Below are 23,816 nucleotides of genomic sequence, written 5' to 3'. Positions count from 1 at the left end.
AGCTAGGGCAGACATGTTGAAGAACGGATATCTTCCATGGGCTGCTCCATCTTAAAAAATATGTACTATTTTATGTTCTACTTTAATTAGCATACACTGAGTATTTACTCTGTTTCAAGCAATGGAAGCCATAACATCGATGTACAGTCATATAGTATTATATTTACAGTTAGCAATGCTTGACATAGAAAGTCCATGGAAAGTATGAATTGACAATATATATATATTTTTAAAGTTACACATCCCTAGCTACATGAACTGCCCCACTCCAAATCAACTGAAGGACAAAGAACCCTATCATCCATGTTTATGACCTCAGAGCCAGGTACTGGATGATATGAGATAGAGAAGAGACAGAGAAGGAGAGGAGTGACCAGGCCAAGTCTAACACACGCAGATTACCAAAGAAGAGAAGATAAAAGGCAATCATTATTTAAATTCAGGGAGTGGATTATTTGTTTGTGTAAAGCATCAAATTAAGGTAAAGTCATGCTCTTCTCCAGAACCCAGCTGGGAAAGCTGAAGAGGTAAAACATTGAAGAGGCATGAAGCTTGATTTTATCTACTTTTGCTAATACAACATTCATATCATCCTTTTGCTAAATTTATTTGACTTTTACATGTTTATGTTTAGCCTTGACTCTCAATGCTATTGTACTAATGAACTAAAGAAGAAGCCAAACTGAGGCAGCATTCTTCCATTTGCCTACACACAGAAAGTAGGTCTCTGATCACATGAGAGTGGGAGCCTGGTGATACCATTTGAATGACAGTTATCAGGGGGAAGAGTGCAGTGGATCAGAATGACAATAATGGCAGCAGCCATCTTCGCTGCAGCTCTGAGGCAGTTCATCATCCAAAAATGGCTTTGCCTTTCCAACCGCCACACAATCAGCTGCAAGGCATGGGCTTCTGACAGCACATGATGCATTGAGAGAGAGAAGAGGAGAGAGGGAAGGGAGAGAAGATGAAAAAGGAGTGAGGACTGAGCAGGGTCAACAAGGAAAGAGTGAAAATGTAAAAGAGATAGAGAAAGAGGTGGAAAGAGAGAGGGTGAAATCTGGGGCTATGCAGCAGGCCTTACTGGGCAATGGTGGGTGTGTGATAGTCTTATCATGGCTGCCCCACACTGTAACGGTCGGAAACATGCCAGTGGCTCGACAGGGAGGAGTGCAGTCCCTCCACAGAGATAGCACCCAACACAGCCGTAATCTGGGAGACACAGGAGCACGGACCAATAGACAGAGGTGCTAGATCCCACTCCGTGTGACACCCCGGCTCCACCACGCCACATGACAAATTGTTTCTCCCAGCATGACCTCTTCTACCGTCTCATCTCACGCAAAGCACAGAACTTCATAATACGTCCTGACGCAGGAAGCACAAATGCCTTATCTGGCTCTACTCTAGACAAGCATGGCACTAGGGTTCTTATTCAAACAGCTGTTACACACCAAAATTATCTCCATTTCAGGGGATGGAGTGAAATATAGTTATTTGTAATATAGACTGTGACTGTGTTGGAATGACTCTGAAGTGGTAAAACTGAAACAGGACGTCAAAACAAAAGTTTGACTATCTATCAGAAGGACACCAGCCATCATCAAGCCTACAAAAAAAACAAGAAGCCAATGGAAAACATATACTGTTTATCTTGAGGCACATCATGGCACAGAAGTCAGATTTTAAAAAAGTAAACAGAAATGTCTATCACTAAATAGAACATTGCTAAATTGTAGGCCTTTCCAACATATTCTAACACAACTTGCTTTGCTGATCTAATATTACTTCTCTGTATAATCAGATTCTCTCTTTCTGGTGGAGGATGTTATGAGATTATACAGATTACACCACACTTGAGGGAGGAGGACATGAAACAAATGCACAAACCACTGTTTCAAAGTTTCTAACAGCAAGACCAGATCACTCCTTTTCTAAATAACAAGGAAATTCTGGGGGCAGGATCCCAAATTGGAGTTTAGCGTAAAGTAAACTTTTAAAATGGTGATACAACTGATATAGCATTTCAAGTTGGCAAGAGAAAATGTATCAATAGGGTGAGGAAAATTACAAGTGGCTTTATCAATCTCAGACAATATCCAAACATTTCAATTTTATGTGTAAGACCGAAGTATACATTAAAGGGAGATTTCAGGATTTTGACAGTGAGGCCCTTTATCTACTTCCCCAGAGTCAAATGAACTTGTGGATACCATTTTTACATCAGTGTCGTAAACGGAACCTTATTTGTCTTTTTACCAAAGTACAGTACTTGATTTGCGTGGGAGCACACCGGAAGTGAGTACCAGATGGCCCACCTAAACAACGAAAAAAGTCACTAAATGGCAAAGTTGGGTTGGAGCTCGTAAAATATCGCCTTTCTCTGTCGGCGCCATCTTCTGTCCGAGGAATCGTGCAGTATGACTAACAAAAGCGATAAAACATCAAAATGTGTATGAAGTCTTTAGCGCATATATATTAAAAGCATAATAACTGTTTATAAAGTGGTGGAAATGTCCGTTCGACTTGTAGCTAGTGTAACGCAATTAAGAACGTGCCATAAACTCACTCCACAGCTAACGTTAGCTTGAAATGTCCTGGATGGAGCCATCCAGTTGATAGCTTTCAGGTGGTTCAACCTGTTGGAATGTCAAGTAGAGCATCACTGGTTTAAGCCCAGTATGGGGAAGTTGGTAGGTGAAGGAAAGTTAGCAGCACGAGAGAGGCCACAAGGACACACCTGATGCTTAAACCAAAACCTGACCTTAACTTAATTGTATGGCCTTTTTTCTTGCAGTACAGACTGACAATCGTTACACTAGTCTGTCTCTCTCCTGCCCCCTTCTGGCTTGAAATTGCTTAGACTTCAGATCTAGTTTGAGGGTCTGTGCTATCAGGATACTTAGGCTGTTCCAAGGATCACGCATAATACTGACCGTAGTGAGAATTATTAGACCTGGCTGAATATAGCCTAAGAGGTTTATAGCGATAAACTAAATATTGGAGCTGACATCAAACATGCTTCTTCCATAGCCGATATTCGTCAAGTCTAATCATTCTCTCTGGTCGGAACTATAAACACGTCCAATTGTTTCCACCCGTAAGGATTTATTGGTCGAAATGTTTGAGCTTTTTACGAATCAGAAAACCACACTTCAATCTGTAAATTGTTTAGCTAATTAGTCAACTTAAAGGCATTCAAATAACGCAATCAACTCAAACTGTGACAGTTATTTATCCAAAGGTGAGATGGCAGCATCGGGGTTGGACGATTTGAATTTTACAATGAAAGAGATAACTGGCTCCGGCAGCACAAGTGATGAGACGTTCACTGCCAGTGTTGTGCCTGAGAGTTCGTCGACTCTTTCCCTATCAGAGGACAATAAACTCGTCTGTGTGGAATATCCAGGTATTATCTCCAATGTGGACAAGATGCTGGAAAGTATTGGGGGTATACAAGGGATGTCCAAGGTGAGCAAGCAATTCTAGCTAGCTACACACGCCGATCAGCGCATGCGCGACTTGTCACTCGCTTGCTACGTTACTCTTGCAATGTTTATGCATATATATGTATGTATGTGTGTGTGTGTATATAGCTAGCGACATATTTTAATGAGACATTTTAGAATTCACACCATATTAGTTTACTGTAGGTAACCGGTGTTAGCTATTTCAGACATACCTGCTCACATGTTGTTCCCATAATCACCACCACTATTTGTGTTGTTCATAATAATGATGATGAACTAAAAAGGAAGTGCTTCTCCACAGACCTATGCTGACCCCAGCAGACGGTTGGAACTTCGCTTTCGTCCCCAGGACCCGTTCTGTCACCCTGTCTGTGGAAACCGTTACCCCTCCACCAACCTGCTGCTGCGCATGAAAAGGAGGGTGCGTAAAGGCAACCCCAAGGAAGCCCAAATCAGCATGGACATCCTGGGTGTCATTGGGACAACATACAAATTCCAAGGTTCAACTTCTTAAACTTCAAACACTTGAGTGTCTGTGACCCCTTTATATCACTTTATGATTCCTTCCCATTGCCTCCCTACTCTGCTCTGTGCTGTTATTACTCTTAATTGTGTATTTGTTGATGTAAGTTGTACACTAAGTGTACAAAACATTAAGAACACCTGCTCTTTCCATGGCAGACTGACCAGGTGAATCCAGGCTAAAGCTATGATCCCTTATTGGTGTCACTTGTTAAATCCACTTCAGTGAGTGTAGATGAAGAGGAGGAGATGGATTAAAGAAGGGTTTTTAAGCCTTGATGGTTTGTGTCAAGAACTGCAACACTGCTGGGTTTTTCACTCTCAACAGCTTCCTGTGTGTATCAAGAATGGTCCACCACCCAAAGGATTTCGAGCCAACTTGACACAACTGTGGGTAGCATTGGACTAAAACCTGGGCCAGCATCCCTGTAGAATGCTTACGACAAATTTAGTTTGGGGGGGGGTGTTGCGCTGCTAAATATTAGGAAGGTGTTCTTAATGTTTTGTACACTCAGTGTATATTGTGATTTGTTGCAGGGATGGCAGACTTCCAGTATCTTGCGGTGCATTCAGCAAAGGACGGCTCACACACATCCCTCTACGATAAGATCATCTTGCGTAAACCAGAGAATAATGAGTTCTTTGAGCAGCCTGTGCCCCTCTTCCTTCCTCCACCCATCTTCTCTCGCCTGGACAGTGCTGTGGACTATAACTACCGACCTGAAATCCAACACAAGTAAGCAGCATTGGAGCAGTGTTACACTACACAGTTTCACCCTCATCAGAGGTAGTGTGTTCAGCTCAGAAACGAATATGCCAATGGAAGTCAACATGTGTGTCAGCAATTCTGCATAAGAATTCCCAACAACAACTTTACAAAATGGTGTGTTCCACAACAGGAGCAAGACAGGAAGCCCCTTATTTAGTTACAAAGATGCAGGTGCTAATAGATTTGGCCATTGGCCAACCCGTAGGGGTTATTAGCTAAACCATTGTGGTCTTGTGTCTTCCGTGCAGAGAAGGCCATTGTCCTCCAACAGTCTCCAGGGATAATCTGATTGGTTTGAGTCGAGCCCGTCGGCCTCATAATGCCATCTTCCTCACTTTTAATGACCAGAACATCCCCACTGAGCCCCTGGAGGCTGCCAAGGTCAACTGGAAGAGAGTGTGTGTTCACCCCAGTGACATAAAGGCAGAGGAACAACTGAAGGAGGTTAGTATACTTTACATTGGGCCACTGAGGTTTATTCACAAGCCATTGTGAAGACTGCATGAAGTCAAAAGCAGGGGGGCATGTTTGAAACTATTTTTTAAAATGATGTTAATCACATATGCATAGGAACATAGCTTTTTTTCCAGTTTGAGCCTTAGTTTTTTTTATTCTACTGCTATTTCAAGACAGAAGTCTTTACTTAAGTGTTATTAGCCTGTAGGGTAGTTTGTATTTGGTCTCTCTGATTTAGATGCAATTACAATGGACACTCTCAGACCTTGATGACGATACCCAGTGTGCTAGTGGAGGGTGAACACAGTTAACCCAGTTTTTTTGTTGTTGTTGCCCAACAGTTTACCCACCTTTTTGTTGAGAAATACAGTACCAGTCAAAAGTTTGGACACACCTACTGATTCAAGGGTTTTTCTTTATTTTTTACTGTTTTCTACATTGTAGAATAATAGTGAAGACAAACAATGTAATTTTTTATTTAACTAGGCAAGTCAGTTAAGAACACATTCTTATTTTCAATGACGGCCTAGGAACAGTGGGTTAACTGCCTGTTCAGGGGCAGAACAACAGATTTGTACCTTGTCAGCTCGGGGGTTTGAACTTGCAACCTTCCGGTTACTAGTCCAACGCTCTTAACAACTAGGCTATCCTGCCGCCCCTAATAACACATATGGAATCATGTAGTAACCAAGAAAGTGTTAAACAAATCAAAATGTATTTTATCTTTGAGATTATTCAAAGTAGCCACCCGTTGCCTTGATGACAGCTTTGCATCTCTCAACCAGCTTCATGAGGTATTCACCTGGAATCCATTTCAATTAACAGGTGTGCCTTATGTTAATTTGTGCAATTTCTTTCCTTAATGCGCTTGAGCCAATTAGTTGTGTTGTGACAAGGTAGGGTTGGTATACAGAAGATAGCCCTATTTGGTGAAAGACCATGTCCATATTATGGCAAGAACAGCTCAAATAAGCAAAGAGAAATAACAGTCCATCATCAAGAACATTGAGTTACTTCAAGTGCAGTCGCAAACACCATCAAGCACTATGATGAAACTGGCTCTCATGAGGACCGCCACAGGAAAGGAAGACCCAGAGTTACCTCTGCTGCAGAGGATAAGTTCATTAAAGTTACCAGCCTCTGAAATTTCAGCCCAAGTAAATGCTTCATAGAGTTCAAGTAACAGACACATCTCAATATTAACTGTTCAGAGGAGACTGCGTGAATCAGGCCTTTGTGGTCTAATTGCTGCAAAGAAACCACTGCTAAAGGACACCAATAATAAGAGACTTGCTTGGGCCAGGTAATAAGAGCAATGGTCATTAGACCAGTGGAAATCTGTCCTTTGGTCTGATTTTTGGTTCAAACCATCGTGTCTTTGTGAGACACAGAGTAGGTGAACGGATGATCCCCGCATGTGTAGTTTTGATGCTTCACTATTCTACAATGTAGAAAATACTAAAAATAAAGAAACCCTTGAATGAGTAGGTGTGTCAACTTTTGACTGGTACTGTACATTGAAAGTATAGGGAGCGTTACTTTTTTCACCGCGACCGGTGATCAGAGTTTACCCGCTTATTTTTACAACTACATCACTGGCATTACCTGTCTACCTATTTTTATTTTTTTTACATCACCATGTATAAAGGATGTTCCTATGGTATTTTTCTATGGAAATTGTACATATCAGAAATGTTTAGTCTATTGCTTTGATATCTCACCTGTGTTAACTTTTCCCAAACCACACTGTGTGTAGATGTTTGAGAGCCGGCCCATCTGGTCCGGGTACGCGGTCAAGGCCAACCTGGACCTCCACCCTGATAAACTGAAGCTGCTGCTCCCTATCATGGCCTACTATATGGTGAGGAGACCTAGACCAGCCAATGGAAAAAGCGATAGAAAACATATCTACAAAAATAGTATATGTCTGCTATCTAACTGTCACCATGGATACTACAGCCCAAGCTCAAGGTCACATACCTGTATACCATTCATCAGGATGCCAATTGTTTGACTGTCTGCGTATTCTCTGACACCTAACTAATCTATATGGTGAGCAGACCCAGACCAGCAGGGGGTCAATAAAGGGAAATGGGGCATCTCTCTATTTACATGCCATATCCTATTCAATTCACTTGACTTGATATGAACCTCTTGAGAGAAGTAGAAGTGGATGGTGGCAAGAGAGAAAGAAGACGCAAACATGAAAATCTATTTGGTCAATAGAATATTAAATTAAAGTGTAGTGGGAAAAACAGGAGTCCTCGCAATATAATCATTGAGTGAGTCAACAGAACAGCCCATTGTTCTTATTTGCCATACAAATTCTATTGAAATCTGATATGTGTATCCTCTAGGTGACAGGCCCCTGGAGGAGCCTCTGGGTGAGATTTGGCTATGACCCTTGCAAGACACCAGAGGCCAAGAAATACCAGGTGCTGGATTTCAGGATCCGCTGCAGTACCAAGCACGGTGAGGAGTGGGGGCAGGGTGGAGGTTTGGTTCAATCTAATCTGGAGGGACAATTTAATTCCACAGCCTTTGTTAATCATGCGTTGTTTTATGAGACTGTGTTTTCCCCCCTGTGACTGTCTTTAGGATATACTATAAATGACATGCCAGTGAAGGCCAAGAGGAGCACTTTCAACTATACCCTGCCAATCACACTTAACAAAGCAGGTGGGTAACTGGGCATATGTCTGGTTTGTGTGTCTGTGCTTGCATGCGTGTGTGTGTGTGTCCGTGTGTATTAGTGAGAATTGTCTCACTAATGTCCCTCTTTGTTGTTCAGTGCCCCAGGCTGCTAATGTGACAGATTTACCTCCTGAGGGCCCTGCTGGTGGACGTAGTGCAAATATAACCAAATACCAGCTGAAGGTAAGAGACTATAGACTTCCCCACAACTTACTCACTCTATAAATATTATACTGAACTAACAAGAATGTCACAGTAATAAGACCTCAGATACCAACCTCCTTTTTCCCTGTCTCCTGTTTGTCCAGGATTCCTCATACATATTCCGAGATGGGACCCTGCCCCCCCACAGGCAGATGTTCTACCAGCTCTGTGATCTGGATGTGGAGAGGTAAAATTTAACATGGTATACGGGTGATTCCATTAGAGATTGGCCCAAATATATTTGTTTTGGATCTTCCTGGAATAAAATCCATAGAAAGGTCCTTTGGGGGAAGGATGTTTGGCAAACCTTTAAAAAAAAATCTGTATCCAGAATAATTATGTTTACATTTTAGCCTTACCAAGTCTTCTTTAAGACACTACAACAATGAGTCAGTAGATGCTACAAAGTCAGACATAGTGTCATTTTAAACAGTACTGTGTGCTCTGAAATATGACTAGTGTTGAGATTAATAATACCATTTCTGTACATTAATTTATGGTTCTTTAAAAATATAAACCTACATTTGTTAAGTACCCTTTTTGATCATTATTTGGCATATTGTTTTATACAATATACTCTACAAGTACATAACATTTCCAGAGTTGGTGCTCTTCTACTTTTGAAGTTCTGATACATTTTATGAGCAACACCAATATATTGAATGGGAAAATGGATTCAAAGGAACTCCTTCTGCTGGTGACTTACTAAATATGCAATCCTAATGGAGGGCTGTGATTGGCCTTTAATTTCAATAATTAAATGGGTTTGAGCACACGGTAAGGTTTCACATGACACCAAGAATGGCTTTTTAGCATCTATAGAGTCATTGTTGTAGTGTCTAAAATAAGGTGTGTGTGTGTAAGGCCAAAATGTGAAAAATTTAACTAACTTTATTAATTATTCTAAGGTATGCCAAACATCCTTCCCCCAAGGGACCTTTCTTTGGATTTATTTAATAATACAGTCTAAACATAACTACAGTGCCTTCAGAAAGTAATCATACCCCTTGAATTATTCCACATTTTGTTGTTTTACAGCCTGAATTCAAAATGAATTAAATGTATTATTTTTCTCACCCATGTACACACAATACCCCATACTGACAGTCATACATTTTTTTTGTTGTTGAAAAATACAGAAATATCTCATTTACATAAGTATTACTTCTACTTTGTAGAAGCTTCTTTGGCATTGATTACAGCTGTGAGTCTTTCTGGGTAAGTCTCTAAGTGCTTTCCACACCTGGATTGTGCAACATTTCCCAATTGTATTTTTTTCAAAATTCTTCAAGCTCTGTGAAATTGGTTGTTGATCATTGCTAGATAAACATTTTCAGGTGTTGTCATAGATTTTCAAGTCGATTTAAGTAAAAACTGTAACTCGGCCGCACCATTCACATTCTTCTTAGGAAGCAACTCCAGTGTAGATTTGGCGTTGTGTTTTAGGTTATTGCCCTGTTGAAAGGTGATTTCATTTCCCAGTGACTGTTGGTTAAGCAGACTGAAGCAGGGTTTCCTCTAGGTATTTGCCTGTGCTTAGCTCCATTCTTTCTTTTTCCAGGAATAACTCTGCAGTCCTTAACAATTACAAGCATACCCACAACATGATGCAACAGCCACTATGCTTGAAAATATGGAGAGTGGTACTCTGTAATGTATTGGATTTGTCCCAAACATAACACTTTGTATTCAGAACAAAAAGTTAATTATTTTGCAGTATTCCTTTAGTGCCATGTTGCAAACAAGATGCAAGGTTTGATTTTTATTTGATTTTGTTCTGTACATGCCTCCTCCTTTTCACTCTGTCAATTAGGTTAGAATTGTAGAGTAACAACAATGTTGATCCATCTTCAGTTTTCCCGGAACACAGCCATTAAACCCTGTAACTGTTTTAAAGTCACCATTGGCCACATGGTCAAATCCCTAAGCGGTTTCCTTCCCCTCTGGCATTGTCTGCTTTTTTTTTTTTACCCATCTACCAATAGGTGCCCTTCCTTGAGAGGCTTTGGAAAACCTCCCTGATCTTTGTGGTTGAATCTGTTTGAAATTTAGTGCTCGACTGAGGGACCTTACAATTATCTGTATGTTTTAAAAAAAATGTAACCTTTATTTAACTAGGCAAGTCAGTTAAGAACACGTTTTTATTTACAATGACGGCCTACCCCGGCCAAACCCTAACCCGGATGACGCTGGGCCAATTGTGTGTCCCCCTATGGGGCTCCCAATCACTGCCAGTTGTGATACAGCCTGGAATCGAACCAGGGTCTGTAGTGAAACTTCTGCACTAAGATGCAGTGCCTTAGACCGCTGCGCCACTCGGGAGTGTGTGGGGTACAGAGATGAGGTAGTCATTAAAAAATCATGTTGAACACTATTACTGCACACAGTGAGTCCATGCTACTTATGTGACTTGTTAACCAACTGTTTACTCCTGAACTTATTTAGGCTTGCCATAACAAAGGGGTTGAATACTTATTGACTCAAGACATTTCAACTTTTCGTTAGGTAAACATTTTTGAAAAACATAGTTCCACTTTGACATTATGGGTTTTGGTGTGTAGGCCAGTGACAAAAAACATCTTAAGTTTAATCAATTTTAAATTCTAGCTGTAACAACAAAATGTGGAAAAAGTCAAGGGGTGAGAATACTTTCTGAAGGCACTGTATATTTGGACTAATCTCCTTTGGAAATGCAGTGGCAAAGGTCTCTGCATGTTGTCTGTTTGTGTCTAATGTTATGACCCTGCTCCTGGCTCAGCATAAGGAACGTGATCAGTCGGAACGATGGCCAGGAGGAGGAGTGTGACGAGAGGGATGGCTGGTGTCTGTCCCACACCTCTGATGACCTCCGAGATATCATGTCCTCCATGATCAAGCAGGTTATCCGTGCCAAGAGGTCAGGTGAGACCTCTCTCTCTAACACTGGTGCAGCATTCACCTATGATCGACCTGGCAGAGTTTGACTTCATGGTGTTTAGGGGGGTTTGAGTGTGTGTGTTGAATTGCAGTTCTTTCATAAGAGTTGAAGGAGAACCCCCTGGTCAGGGATAGAACTGTTACTAAACACAACAAGTGATGACTACAGTCCTTCCCACAGGTCAAGCTGCTTTTTATTAATGTCCAGATGTTGTGCATGAAAAAATAGTTGCTATGCCTATACTTTTTACATATAATTTCCAACATTTGGTAGGCAATTTTGTTATTCGAAATGTCCAAAGAACCTCAGTTTGACTGGTTTTAAGGAAATGAAAGGCTGGGAAAATGATCCAACTTGTTTCTGGTAATATTGCAGTTCTTCTTGGATGCATATTTTATGTGGTTGGTTGGAATACTGTCAGCTTTTTATATTGCTGAAAAAGATAGCATTTCTACACTCCTGTTCCCGAGACTAAATTGACATTTGGTTTATGAATTTACTGCAAGAAATGCATAATTCAGCAGGAGTTAATATTATATTATGCTTCATGTGAGAGGTTATAGGCCTACAGTTGATGTCTATTTCACTTATCTGACCAGGGGGTTCGGCCACACCTTCAGCGACCCTTCTTCCGCTATCCCTGATGTGAAGTGAACTAGTGTGGTCCAAGATCAACCATGCTGCTGGCCCAGTCACCATGAGAATACTTTCCTCTAGCTCTGGACACAACAGTCTGTCTGAGGTTGTGGTTACTTCCCCACTGCCGGTGTGCAAGTGTGGGAACAATGGGTGCATCTATACTGAAGAAAAATATAAACGCAACGGGCAACTTCAAACAGTTTCAAATCAGTCAAATGAAATACATTCATTAGACCCTAATCGATGGATTTCACATAACTGGGAATACATAAACTCATCAAAAAAAGGAACATCCCTTTTTCAGGACCCTGTCCTTCAAAGATAATTTGTAAAAATCCAAATAACTTCACAGATCTTCATTGTAAAGGGTTTAAACACTTTCCCCATGCCTGGTCAATGAAACAATTAATGAACATGCATCTGTGGAACGGTCATTAAGATACTAACAGTTTATAGACGGTAGGCAATTAAGGTCACAGTTATGAAAACTTAGGACACTAAAGAGACCTTTCTACTGACTCTGAAAAACACCAAAAGAAAGATGCCCAGGGTCCCTGCTCATCTGCATGAACGTGCCTTAGGCATGCTGCAAGGAGGCATGAGGACTGCAGATGTGGCCAGAGCAATAAATTGCAATGTCCGTCCTGTGAGATGCCTAAGACAGCGCTACATAATGGACAGCTGATCGTCCTCGCAGTGGCAGACCACGTGTAACAACACCTATACAGGATTGGTACATCTGAACTTCACACCTGCGGGACAGGAACAGGATGGCAACAACAACTGCCCGAGTTACACCAGGAACGCACAATCCCTCCATCAGTGCTCAGACTGTCCGCAATAGGCTGAAGAGGCTGGCCTTAGGGCTTGTAGACCTGTTGTCTGGTGAGGACCTGCCTTACATCACCGGCAACAACGTCACCTATGGTCACAACCACACTGTCGCTGGACCGGACAGGACTGGCAAAAAGTGCTCTTCACTGATGAGTCACGGTTTTGTCTCACCAGGGGTGATGATCAAATTCGTGTTTATCGTCGAAAGAATGATTGTTACAACGAGGCCTGTACTCTGGAGCGGGATCAATTTGGAGGTGGAGGGTCCGTCATGGTCTGAGGCGGTGTGTCACAGCATCATCGGACTGAGCTTGTTGTCATTGCAGGCAATCTCAACGCTGTTCGTTACAGGGATGACATCCTCCTCCCTCATGTGGTACCCTTCCTGCAGGCTCATCCTGACATGACCCTCCAGCATGACAATGCCACCAGCCATACTGCTCGTTCTGTGCGTGATTTCCTGCAAGACATGAATGTCAGTGTTCTGCCATGGCCAGCGAAGAGCTCAGATCTCAATCCCATTGAGCACGGCCGGGACCTGTTGGATTGGAGGGTGAGGGCTAGGACCATTCCCCCCCCCAGAAATGTCCGGGAACCTGCAGGTGCCTTGGTGGAAGAGTGGGGTAACATCTCACAGCAAGAACTGGCAAATCTGGTGCAGTCCATGAGGAGGAGATGCACTGCAGTACTTAATGCAGCTGGTGGCCACACCAGATACTGACTGTTACTTTTGAACCCCCCCCTTTGTTCAGGGACACATTATTCCATTTGTATTAGTCACATGTCTGTGGAACTTGTTCAGTATGTCTCAGTTCCAGAAAGCTGATGTTCTGAAAGAGCTGCAAAACCTGGACCCCTACAAATCAGCCGGGCTAGACAATCTGGACCCTTTCTAACATTATCTGTTGAAATTGTTGCAACCCCTATTACTAGCCTGTTCAACCTCTCTTTCGTATCATCTGAGATCCCCAAAGATTGGAAAGCTGCCGCGGTCATACCCCTCTTCAAAGGGGGAGACACTTTAGACCCAAACTGCTACAGACCTATATCTATCCTACCCTGCCTTTCTAATAGAGGTCAACCAATTAATCGGAATGGCAGATTAATTAGGGCCGATTTCAAGTTTTCATAACAATTGGAAATCTGTATTTTTGGGGCGCCAATTTACATTTTTATATATATATATATATATATATATACCTTTTATTTAACTAGGCAAGTCTGTTAAGAACACGTTCTTATTTTCAATGACTGCCTAGGAACGGTGGGTTAACTGCCTTGTTCAGCTCGGGGGATCCAATCTTGCAACCTTAGTTAACTAGTCCAACGCAATAACGACCTGCCTCTCTCTCGTTGAGACTTCCTCTTACGCGAATGCAGTAAGCCAAGGTAAGTTGCTAGCTAGCATTAAACTTATCTTATAAAAAACAATCATAATCACTAGTTAACTACACATGGTTGATATTACTAGATATTATCTAGCGTGTCCTGCGTTGCATATAATCTGACTGAGCATACAAGCATGCAAGTATCTGACTGTGCGGTGGTAGGCAGAAGCAGGCGCGTGAGGCTGGTGTAACCGAAGTGAAATGACTAGCAAGTTAGCGTGCGCTAATAGCGTTTCAAACGTCACTCGCTCTGAGCCTTCTAGTAGTTGTTCCCCTTGCTCAACAATGGGTAACGCTGCTTCAATGGTGACTGTTGTGTTGCTGCTTCGAGCCCAGGGAGGAGCGAGGAGAGGGACGGAAGCTATACTGTTACACTGGCAATACTAAAGTGCCTATAAGAACATCCAATAGTCAAAGGTTAATGAAATACAAATGGTATAGAAGGAAATAGTCCTATAATAACTACAACCTAAAACTTCTTACCTGGGAATATTGAAGACTCATGTTAAAAGGAACCACAAGCTTTCATATGTTCTGAGCAAGGAACTGAAACGTTAGCACATATTGCACTTTTACTTCTCCAACTGTGTTTTTGCATTATTTAAACCAAATTGAACATGTTTCATTATTTATGTATTATGTTAAGTTAAAATAAGTGTTCATTCAGTATTGTTGTAAATGTTATTATTACAAATACATTGTTTAAAAAAATTGGCTGATTTTAATCGGTATCGGGTTTTTTGGCCCTCCAATAATCGGTATCGGCGTTGAAAAATCATAATCGGTCAACCTCTACTTTCTAAAGTCCTCGAAAGCCAAGACAAACAGATCACCGACCATTTAGAATTCCACCGTACCTTCTCCGCTATGCAATCTGGTTTCAGAGCTGGTCACGGGTGCACCTCAGCAACGCTCAAGGTACAAAACGATATCATAACCGTCATCGATGAGAGACAATACTGTATAGCCGTATTCATCGACCTGGCCAAGGCTTTCGACTGTAAATCACCACATTCTTATCGGCAGACTAAACAGCCTTGGTTTCTAAAATGACTGCCTCGCCTGGTTCACCAACTACTTCTCAGAGTTCAGTGTGTCAAATCGGAGGGCCTGTTGTCCGGACCTCTGGCAGACTCTCTTCTCTGAATACATCAATGATGTCGCTCTTGCTGCTGGTGATTCTCTGATCCACCTCTACGCAGACGACACCATTCTGTATGCTTCTTCTTTGGACACTGTGTTAACTAACCTCCAGATGAGCTTCAATGCCATACAACTCTCCTTCCGTGGCCTCCAACTGCTCTTAGATGCAAGTAAAGCTAAATGTATGCTCTTCACCTGCCCGCCTGCCCCACATCACTACTCTGGACGGTTCTGACTTAGAATATGTGGACAACTACAAATACCTAGGTGACTGGTTAGACTGTAAACTCTCCTTCCAGACTCACATTAAGCATGTCCAATCCAAAATGAAATCTAGAATCAGTTTCCTATTTCGCAAACAGCATCCTTCACTCATGCTGCCAAACATACCCTCGTAAAACTGACTATCCTACCGATTCTTGACTTCGGCGATAACATTTACAAAATAGCCTCCAACACTCTACTCAGCAAACTGGATGCAGTTTATCACAGTGCCATCCGTTTTGTCACCAAAGCCCCATATACCACCCACCACTGCGACCTGTACACTCTCGTTGGCTGGCCCTCGCTTCATATTCGTCGCCAAACCCACTGGCTTCAGGTCATCATCTATAAGTCTTTGCTCACTGGTCACCATAGCAGCACCCATCCATAGCAAACGCTCCCGCAGGTATATTTCACTAGTCACCCCCAAAGCCAATTCCTCCTTCGGCCACATTTCCTTCCAGTTCTCTGCTGCCAATGACTGGAAAGAACTGCAGAAATCACTGATGCTGGAGACTCATATCTCCCTCACTAGCTTTAAGCACCAGCTGTCAGAGCACCTCACTGCACCTGTACATAGCCTATCTGTAAATAGCCCATCCAACTACCCCATCCCCGTACTGTTATCTTTGATTTATTTTTGCTCCGTTGCACTCCAGTATCTCTACTTGTACACTCATCTTCTGCACATCGAGCACTCCAGTGTTTAATTACTGTATTATAATTATTTTGCCACTACGGCCTATTTATTGCCTTACCTCTGTTATCCTACCTCAGTTGCACACACTGTATATAGACTTTTTCTACTGTATTATTGACTTTGTTTGTTTCCTGTGTAACTCTGTTTGTGTTGCTTTGCTTTATCTTGGCCAGGTCACAGTTGTAAATGAGAACTTGTTCTCAACTAGCCTACCTGGTTAAATAAAAAAGTTGTTGAGTCTTCTGTTCATACAAATATTTACACATGTTAAGTTTGCTGAAAATAAACACAGTTGACAGTGGAATGACGTTTCTATTTTTGCTGAATTTGTGTGCATCTGTTGGTCATAGATACCTTAGGGGCATGGATCAGACAACCAGTTTGTATCTGATGTGACCACCATTTGCCTCATGCAGTACGACACATCTCCTTTGCATAGAGTTGATCAGGCTGTTGATTGTGGCCTGTACCATGTTGTCCCACTCCTCTTCAATGGCTGTACGAAGTTGCTGGATATTGACGGGAACTGGAACACGCTGTCGTACACGTCTCAAACATGCTCAATGGGGAACATGTCTGAGTATGCAGGTCATGGAAGAACTGGGATATTTTCAGCTTCCAGGAATTGTGTACAGTTCCTTGCGACATGGGTCTGTGCATTATCATGCTGAAACACGCAGTGATGGCGGCGGATAAGTGGCACGATAATGGGCTTCAGGATCTCGTTATGGTTGCTGTGTATTCAAATTGCCATTGCTAAAATGCAGTTGTGTTCATTGTCCGTAGCTTAGGCCGAGCCTATACCATTACTTCACCGCCACCATGGGGCACTCTGTTCACAATGTTGACATCAGCAAAATACTCGCCCACTTGACGCCATACACGTGGTCTGCTGTTGTGAGGCCAGTTGGACGTACTGCAAAATCTCTAAAATGACATTGTAGAGAAATGAATATTACAATTTCTGGCAACAGCTCTGGTGGACATTCCTGCAGTCAGCATGCCGATTTCACACACCCTCAACTTGAGACATCTGTGGCGTTATGTGACACATGGCACATTTCCGAGTGGCCTTTTGTCCCCAGCACAAGGTGCACCTGTGTAATGATTGTGCTGTTTTAATCAGCTTCTTGACATGCCACACCTGTCAGGTAGATGGATTAACTTGGCAATAGAGAAATGTTAACAGATATTTAAACAAATTTGTGCACAGCATTTGAGAGTAATAACTTTTTGTACCTATGGAACATTTCTGGGATCTTTTATTTCAGCTCATGAAACATGGGTCCAACAGTTTACATGTTGCTTTTTATATTTTTGTTCAGTATAGCATGTTAGATAACGTGTGCATAAATTAATTGTCCATTAAATAAGTGAGTTTGTGTGTATCATTTGACTTGTTTCTGTAAGATTTTAATCAATTATGGGGTTATTGAATGTTTTAGTCCATCATACAGTATATCTGTGCTTTCTGCAGCTCCATACTCTTCTGGGCCTGAGAGTTCTATTCCCAGGCGAAAGACTCCAGAAAGTGGAGAGGATGATGAAGAGGAGAATGAGGAAGATGAGTTTCATCCCTCAGAGGGGAGTGACAATGAGATGCAGACGGAGATGCTGGATTATATGTGAGGATGGACACGGTCTATCCCTGCCCTGAGAAATGGACTGGAATTGTACAAACTTGCTTCGTTCTCTATACAAACATACTTTTTTGTGTATTTGCAAATTAGTGTGAATAAATGTGTTTAAGTTGAGTGATCTTTCCTTATTGTCCACAATGGAAAAATGTATTCAGGAGAAGTGTATCAGTTATCAGTAAGCTATTAGTTGGTGAGTTTCTGGCTGTACACATAACAATAACCAATGGAAAAAGTGACAAGAAACACTTTCAACACACCTCCAAAAATAGCATGTGTCTGTGTCTAACTGTGTCACCATGCATACTGCTGCCCATACCCACGGTCACATACCTGTACACCATCCACCCAGGATGCCATTTGTTTTGCTGCCTGTCTGCATATTCTCTTGACACCTAACTAATCTCTAAACTGTATAGATTAAGTTACATGAGCTGCAAAATATGTAGTAACGAGATGAGCTCTGATTTGTATTTATTATGGAGTCCTGGGGTCCAGCAAAATTGTCAGTTATACAATTTTTAAAACATTACAATACATTGACAACACATTGTGTGCCCTTAGGCCACTGTGTATCTTCACGGTCCCCGCTGTTCCGTAATGTGTATTTTTATTTTAAAATCATTTTACTGCTTGCATGAGTTATTTGATGTGGGAGAGTTTCATGTAGTCATGACTCTATGTAGCGCTGTGCGCCTCCCATAGTCTTTTCTGGCCTTGGGGACAATGAAAAGACCTATGGAGGCATTTCTTGTGGGGTATGCATGGGTGTCTGAACAGTGTGCCAGTAGTTCAAACAGACAGCTTGGTGCATTCAACATGTCAATACCACTCACAAATACAAGTAGTGATGAAGTCAATCTCCACTTTGAGCAAGGAGAGATTGACATGCATATTATTATTGTTAGCTCTCTGTGTACATCCAAGGACCAGTCATGCTACCTTGTTCTGAGCCAAGTCCCTCTTTGTGGCACCATGACCACACAATTGAACAGTAGTCCAGGTGCAACAAAACTAGGGCCTGTAGTGCCTTGTTGATAGTGTTGTAAAAAAAACAGACAAGTGCTATATTATGGACAGGCTTCTCCACATCTTAACTACTATTGTATCAATATGTTTCGATAATAACAGTGTTATAATAATAATAATCCAGGGTTACTCCAAGCAGTTTAGTCACCTCAACTTGCTCAATTTCCACATTATTCATTACAAGATTTAGTTGAGATTAGGGTTTAGTGAATAATTTGTCCCATATACAATGCTTTTAGTTTTTTGAAATATTTAGGACGAACGTATACCTTGCCACCCATTCTGAAACTAACTGCAGCTCTTTGTTAAACGTTGCAGTCATTTCAGTTGCTGTAGTAGCTGACGTGTACAGTGTTGAGTCATCCGGTAGACCCACTATACTGTGGATAAGGAGTTACCTTTCTAAGAGAACACAGAGGGTGTTCTTTAATGGAAGCCTCTCCCAACATAATCCAGGTAGAATCAGGAATTCCCCAGGGCAGCTGTAAAGGCCCCTTTACTTTTTTCAATCTTTACTAACGACATGCCACTGGCTTTGAGTAAAGCCAATATTGCTATGTATGGAGATGACTCAACACTATACACGTCAGCTACTGCAGCAACTGAAATGACTGTAACATTTCACAAAGAGCTGCAGTTTGTTAAGGAATGGCTGGCAAGGAATAAGTTAGTCCTAAATACATTTTTCCAATAATAGACTATGATCGATAATGTCAAAAGCCGCACTGAAGTCTAATAAAACAGCCCCCACAATATTTTTTTGCATCAATTTCTCTCAGTCAATCATCAGTCATTTGTTTAGGTGCTGTGCTTGTTGAATGTACTTCCCTACAAGCGTGCTGAAAGTCTGTTGTCAATTTGTTTACAGTAAAATAGCATTGTATCTGGTCAAACACAATTATTTCCAAAAGTTTGCTCAGGGTTGATAACAGGCTGATTGGTTGGGAATATGAGCCAGTAAAAGGGGGCTTTACTATTCTTAGGTAGCGTAATAACTTTTGCTTCTTCCAGGCCTGAGGGCACACACTTTCTAGTAGGCTTAAATTGAAGATATTGTCCACTATTATCCTCAGTAATTTTCCATTTAAATTGTCAGACCCAGGTGGCTTGTCATTGTTGATAGACAACAATAATATTTTCACCTCTTCCTTTTTATGGAATTGAAAATTGCAATGCTTGTCTTTCATAATTTGGTCAAATATACTTGGATGTATAGTGTCATCGTTTTGTTGCTGGCATGTCATGCCTAACTTTGCTAACCTTGACAATGAAAAAAACATTAAAGTAGTTGGCAATATCAGTGGGTTTTGTCATAAATGAGCCACCTGATTCAATGAATGATGGCACAGAGTTTGCCTTTATGCCCAAAATGTAATTAAAGGTGTTCCAAAGCTTTTTACTATCATTCGTTATATAATTTATATCTGTTTCATCGTATAGTTTCTTCTTTTTATTCAGTTTAGTCACATAATTTCTCAATTTGCAGTACCTTTGAAAATCGGTTGTGCAGCCAGCCTTACAGTGCATTCGGGAAGTTTTCGGACCATATTTGCCACATTTTGTTACCTTACAGCCTTATTCTAAAATTGTTTACATACATTTTCCCCTCATCAATCTACACACAATATACCATAATGACAAATAGAACACTTTAAAAACATTTTTTACAAGTTTTAGGTAATTTATTAAAAATAAAAAACAGATACCTTATTTAGATAATTATTCTTGTGCATCCTGTTTCCATTGGTTATCCTTGATATGTTTCTACAACTTGATTGGAGTCCACCAGTGGTAAATTCAATTAATTGGACATGATTTGGAAAGGCACACACCTGTCTATATAAGGTCCCACAGTTGACAGTACATGTCAGAGCAAAAACCAAGCCATGAGGTCGAACGAATTGTCCCTAGAGCTCCAAGACAGGAGTGTCGTGGCACAGAGGGTATTAAAACATTTCTGCAGCATTGAAGGTCCCTAAGAACACAGTGGCCACCATCATTCTTAAATGGAAGAAGTTTGGAACCACCAAGACTCTTCCTAGTGCTGGCTGCATGGCCAAACTGAGCAATTAGGGGAGAAGGGCCTTTGTCAGGGACCTCCAGAGTTACTCTGTGGAGATGGGAGAACCTTCCAGAAGGACAACCATCTCTTCAGCACTCCATCAATTAGGCCTTTATGGTAGAGTGGGCAGACGGAAGCCACTCTTCAGTAAAAGGCACATACAGCTTGCTTTTAGTTTGCAAAAGGGCACCCTAAATGACTCTCAGACCATGATAAACAAGATTCTCTGGTCTGATGAAACCAAGATTGAACTTTTTGGCCTTCATGCCAAGGGTCACATCTGGAGAAAACCTGGCACCATCCCTACGGTGAAGCATGGTGGTGGCAGAATCATGTTTTTTTTTCTTCAGTGGCAGGGACTGGGAGACCAGTCAAGGGAAAGATGAACGGAGCACTGTACAGAGAGATCCTTTGATGAAAATCTGCTCCAGAGCGCTCAGGACCTCAGACTGGGGCAAAGGTTCACTTTCCAGCAAGACAACGACCCTAAGCACACAGCCATGACAATGCAGGAGTGGCTTCGGCACAAGTCTCTGAATGTCCTTGAATGGTCCAGCCAGAGCCCGGACTTGAGCCTGGTCGAACATTTCTGGAGTGATCTGAAAATAGCTGTGTAGTGACACTCCCCATCCAACCTGACAGAGCTTGAGAGGATTTGCAGAGAAGAATGGGAGAAACTCACCAAATACAGGTCTGCTAAGCTTGTACTGTCATACCCAAGAAGACTCGATGCTGTAATCGCTGCCAAAGGTGATTCAACAAAGTACCGAGTAAAGGGTCTGAGTACTTATGTAAATGTGATATTTCAGTTGTTTAATTTGAATACATTTCCAAACATTTCTTAACCTGTTTTTGCTTTGTCGTTATGGGGTATTGTGTGTAGATTGGGGGGGGGACAATGTAATCCATTTCAGAATAAGGCTGTAACGTAACACAATGTGGAAATAATCAAGGGGTCTGAATACTTTCCGAATGCACTGTATTTGCAATACCTTTTGCCTCATCCATCTCAACCATTACATTTTTCAATTCCTCATCAATCCAAGTGGATTCAAAAGTTTTTTTTGTCATTTTCTTAATACAGTAGGTTCATGTTTTAGTAACTAATAAGCAATTTCATAAATGTGTCTGGTTGCTCCTCATTACACACCACAGACCAGCAAATAGTATTTACATCATCAACATAAGAATCGCTACAAAACTTATTTAACGACCTCTTATACACTATATTAGGCCCAGCCTTTTGAAATGTGGTTTTCCTAGATATGGCTACTATATTGTGATCACTACATCCAATTGATATGTTTCTGCCATTTCTGCAGTATTAGTAAACGTGATCAATACATGTTGATGATTTCATTCCTGTGCTGTTTGTAACTACCCTGGGAGGTTGACTGAATCTCTAGAGAGTTGAAAACAGCAGGTCTGGGACCGGTAGCACGTCCGGTGAACCGGTCAGGATATTTTAAATTATTTTTTTAACAATTAATTGACCAACATTGGGTTCAATTATTTGAATTCCATTTCATTTTTTTTTTCTGTGAGCTCAATGTGTAGTTTCTCTAGATATAAATCAGATCAAGCCCAACCTGTGCAATATAGTAGGGAGTTGTAGTTTCCAACAGGCCAATATTCTACATAGTTTAGCGAGAGAAAAAAACATGGTTATTAACTACAATGACCATAAGTAGTTGTGCTCTTACCTGTCCTGTATGTGTGGAGGCAGACACACAATAGACAGCAGTTGCTTCGTGAATTCTCTACCTGAAAATACATGATCTAAGTGATTGATAGTTTTTATTCAGCAGTCATAAAAGTATGCCTTATTTACTTTGGAAAAACAACTAAAACAGTGATTTTTGTCAGACAGCATAGGCAGCAAAAAAACGTAGGAGGTATTTTAACCCAAGTTACTCTACAATTGACCCCTGTTTAGACCCACTCTCCCCTATGCACTCACAACCATGCTGCTGCTGACAACTCCTACTTTAAGATGGTGCAGTTCCAGCATATTTATGAGTTGAGAAATAAATCAAGTAGGAATGGAAAGCTGGTATCCCCCTCCTTTCAACAAAGGCCGTTAAAACTGCTGTTTTTTCCTCCGCTATTTCAAGAATTTTGTTGTGCATTGACTGCTTGTAAGAATGCATGTCTCCCTCCCTGTGGCACTCCTGAATGCGCCTCGAGAGGAATATTTATCTTGCATAAAACACACAACAACAAGCTGACTAGGTAAGCTCCAAAAGTATTGGGAGAGTGACAACTTTTTTCATTGTTTTGGCTCTGGATTTGAAATGATCCCATATTCCTAGTACCCAATGATTATGTAAAGCTTTTTGGATGCATTTACTGTTTATTTTGGTTGTGTTTCATATTATTTTGTTCCCAATAGAAATTAATGGTAAATAATGTGTTGTGTAATTTTGGAGTCACTTTTATTCAAGTTAAGAATGTAATATGTTTCTAAACACTTCTACATTAATGTGGATGCTGCCATAATTACAGATAATACTGAGTAAATAAGAGCTGTTCTAGCATCTTCAATGTGCACCTCTTGCAGAAATATTTTTTTATGTTCCATATTTACTTTGCTGCGGCGGCAATCATTTTCCCGTGGTGCAATGCCACAATGCCACATATAAATGCCTGCAGCAGAAACACTGGGCAGCAGCTCTATAGAAATGAGATGATGACTTGGAATGAAAAAATATTAATACAATTCAATTAAATGTAATATACACAACTGAAATATGTTATTAAAGTGAAGTAATTTAAAGTAATGTGAATAAATGATTGTTAACTCACATAATGCATAGTGCTTTTAATATATATTTTTTAAAGGATTGAAATCGAAAACCGTGCTAACTTTTTCTTAATCAGAGAACTGGAAGGAAAGGCGGCCAAAGGAAGTGTTGGCTTTGGGGATGACCAGTGCAATATACCTGCTGGAGTGCGTGTTACGGGTGGGTGTGGCTATGGTGACCAGTGAGCTGAGATAAGGCGGGGCTTTACCTAGCAAAGACTTATAGATGACCTGGAGCCAGTGGATTTGGAGACCGCTTATGCCTGGAGCCGGCCCTGACACGCA

At 41.3% G+C, this 23,816-nt stretch overlaps 1 protein-coding gene across 4 annotated transcripts; it reads left to right on the top strand.

The window, feature by feature from the left end:
• The first annotated feature begins 2,762 nt into the window (after window positions 1-2,762).
• LOC112233463 (general transcription factor 3C polypeptide 5-like) lies at window positions 2,763-17,754 on the top strand. Of its 4 annotated transcripts, none has more exons than XM_024401107.2 (11): window positions 2,763-3,471; window positions 3,772-3,970; window positions 4,530-4,728; window positions 5,010-5,205; window positions 6,974-7,078; window positions 7,575-7,689; window positions 7,816-7,896; window positions 8,009-8,094; window positions 8,220-8,302; window positions 10,874-11,016; window positions 11,632-11,947. In XM_024401107.2, the coding sequence occupies exons 1-11, from the start codon at window positions 3,250-3,252 to the stop codon at window positions 11,679-11,681; spliced, it is 1,479 nt and encodes a 492-aa protein (XP_024256875.1). In that variant the 5' UTR covers window positions 2,763-3,249; the 3' UTR covers window positions 11,682-11,947. The 4 variants fall into 4 exon arrangements, with proteins under 4 accessions (XP_024256875.1, XP_024256876.1, XP_024256874.1 ...); XM_024401108.2 differs by lacking the exon at window positions 11,632-11,947 and adding an exon at window positions 17,478-17,639 and having other exon boundaries at window positions 2,766-3,471; window positions 10,874-11,011; XM_024401106.2 differs by lacking the exon at window positions 11,632-11,947 and adding an exon at window positions 17,478-17,754 and having other exon boundaries at window positions 2,768-3,471.
• Window positions 17,755-23,816: the final 6,062 nt, after the last annotated feature.

The sequence above is a fragment of the Oncorhynchus tshawytscha genome, linkage group LG33, assembly GCF_018296145.1.
Source record: "Oncorhynchus tshawytscha isolate Ot180627B linkage group LG33, Otsh_v2.0, whole genome shotgun sequence".
Classification (NCBI taxonomy): domain Eukaryota; kingdom Metazoa; phylum Chordata; class Actinopteri; order Salmoniformes; family Salmonidae; genus Oncorhynchus; species Oncorhynchus tshawytscha.
This window is presented reverse-complemented; position numbering and strand designations above follow the sequence as displayed.

Bases quoted from the DNA above. Each gene is read 5' to 3' on its own strand.
- LOC112233463 (XM_024401106.2), top strand. From the start codon at position 3,250: ATGGCAGCATCGGGGTTGGACGATTTGAATTTTACAATGAAAGAGATA. The intron at 7,079-7,574 runs GTGAGGAGACCT...TGTATCCTCTAG, and splicing joins CTATCATGGCCTACTATATG to GTGACAGGCCCCTGGAGGAG. The intron at 7,897-8,008 runs GTGGGTAACTGG...TTTGTTGTTCAG, and splicing joins AATCACACTTAACAAAGCAG to TGCCCCAGGCTGCTAATGTG.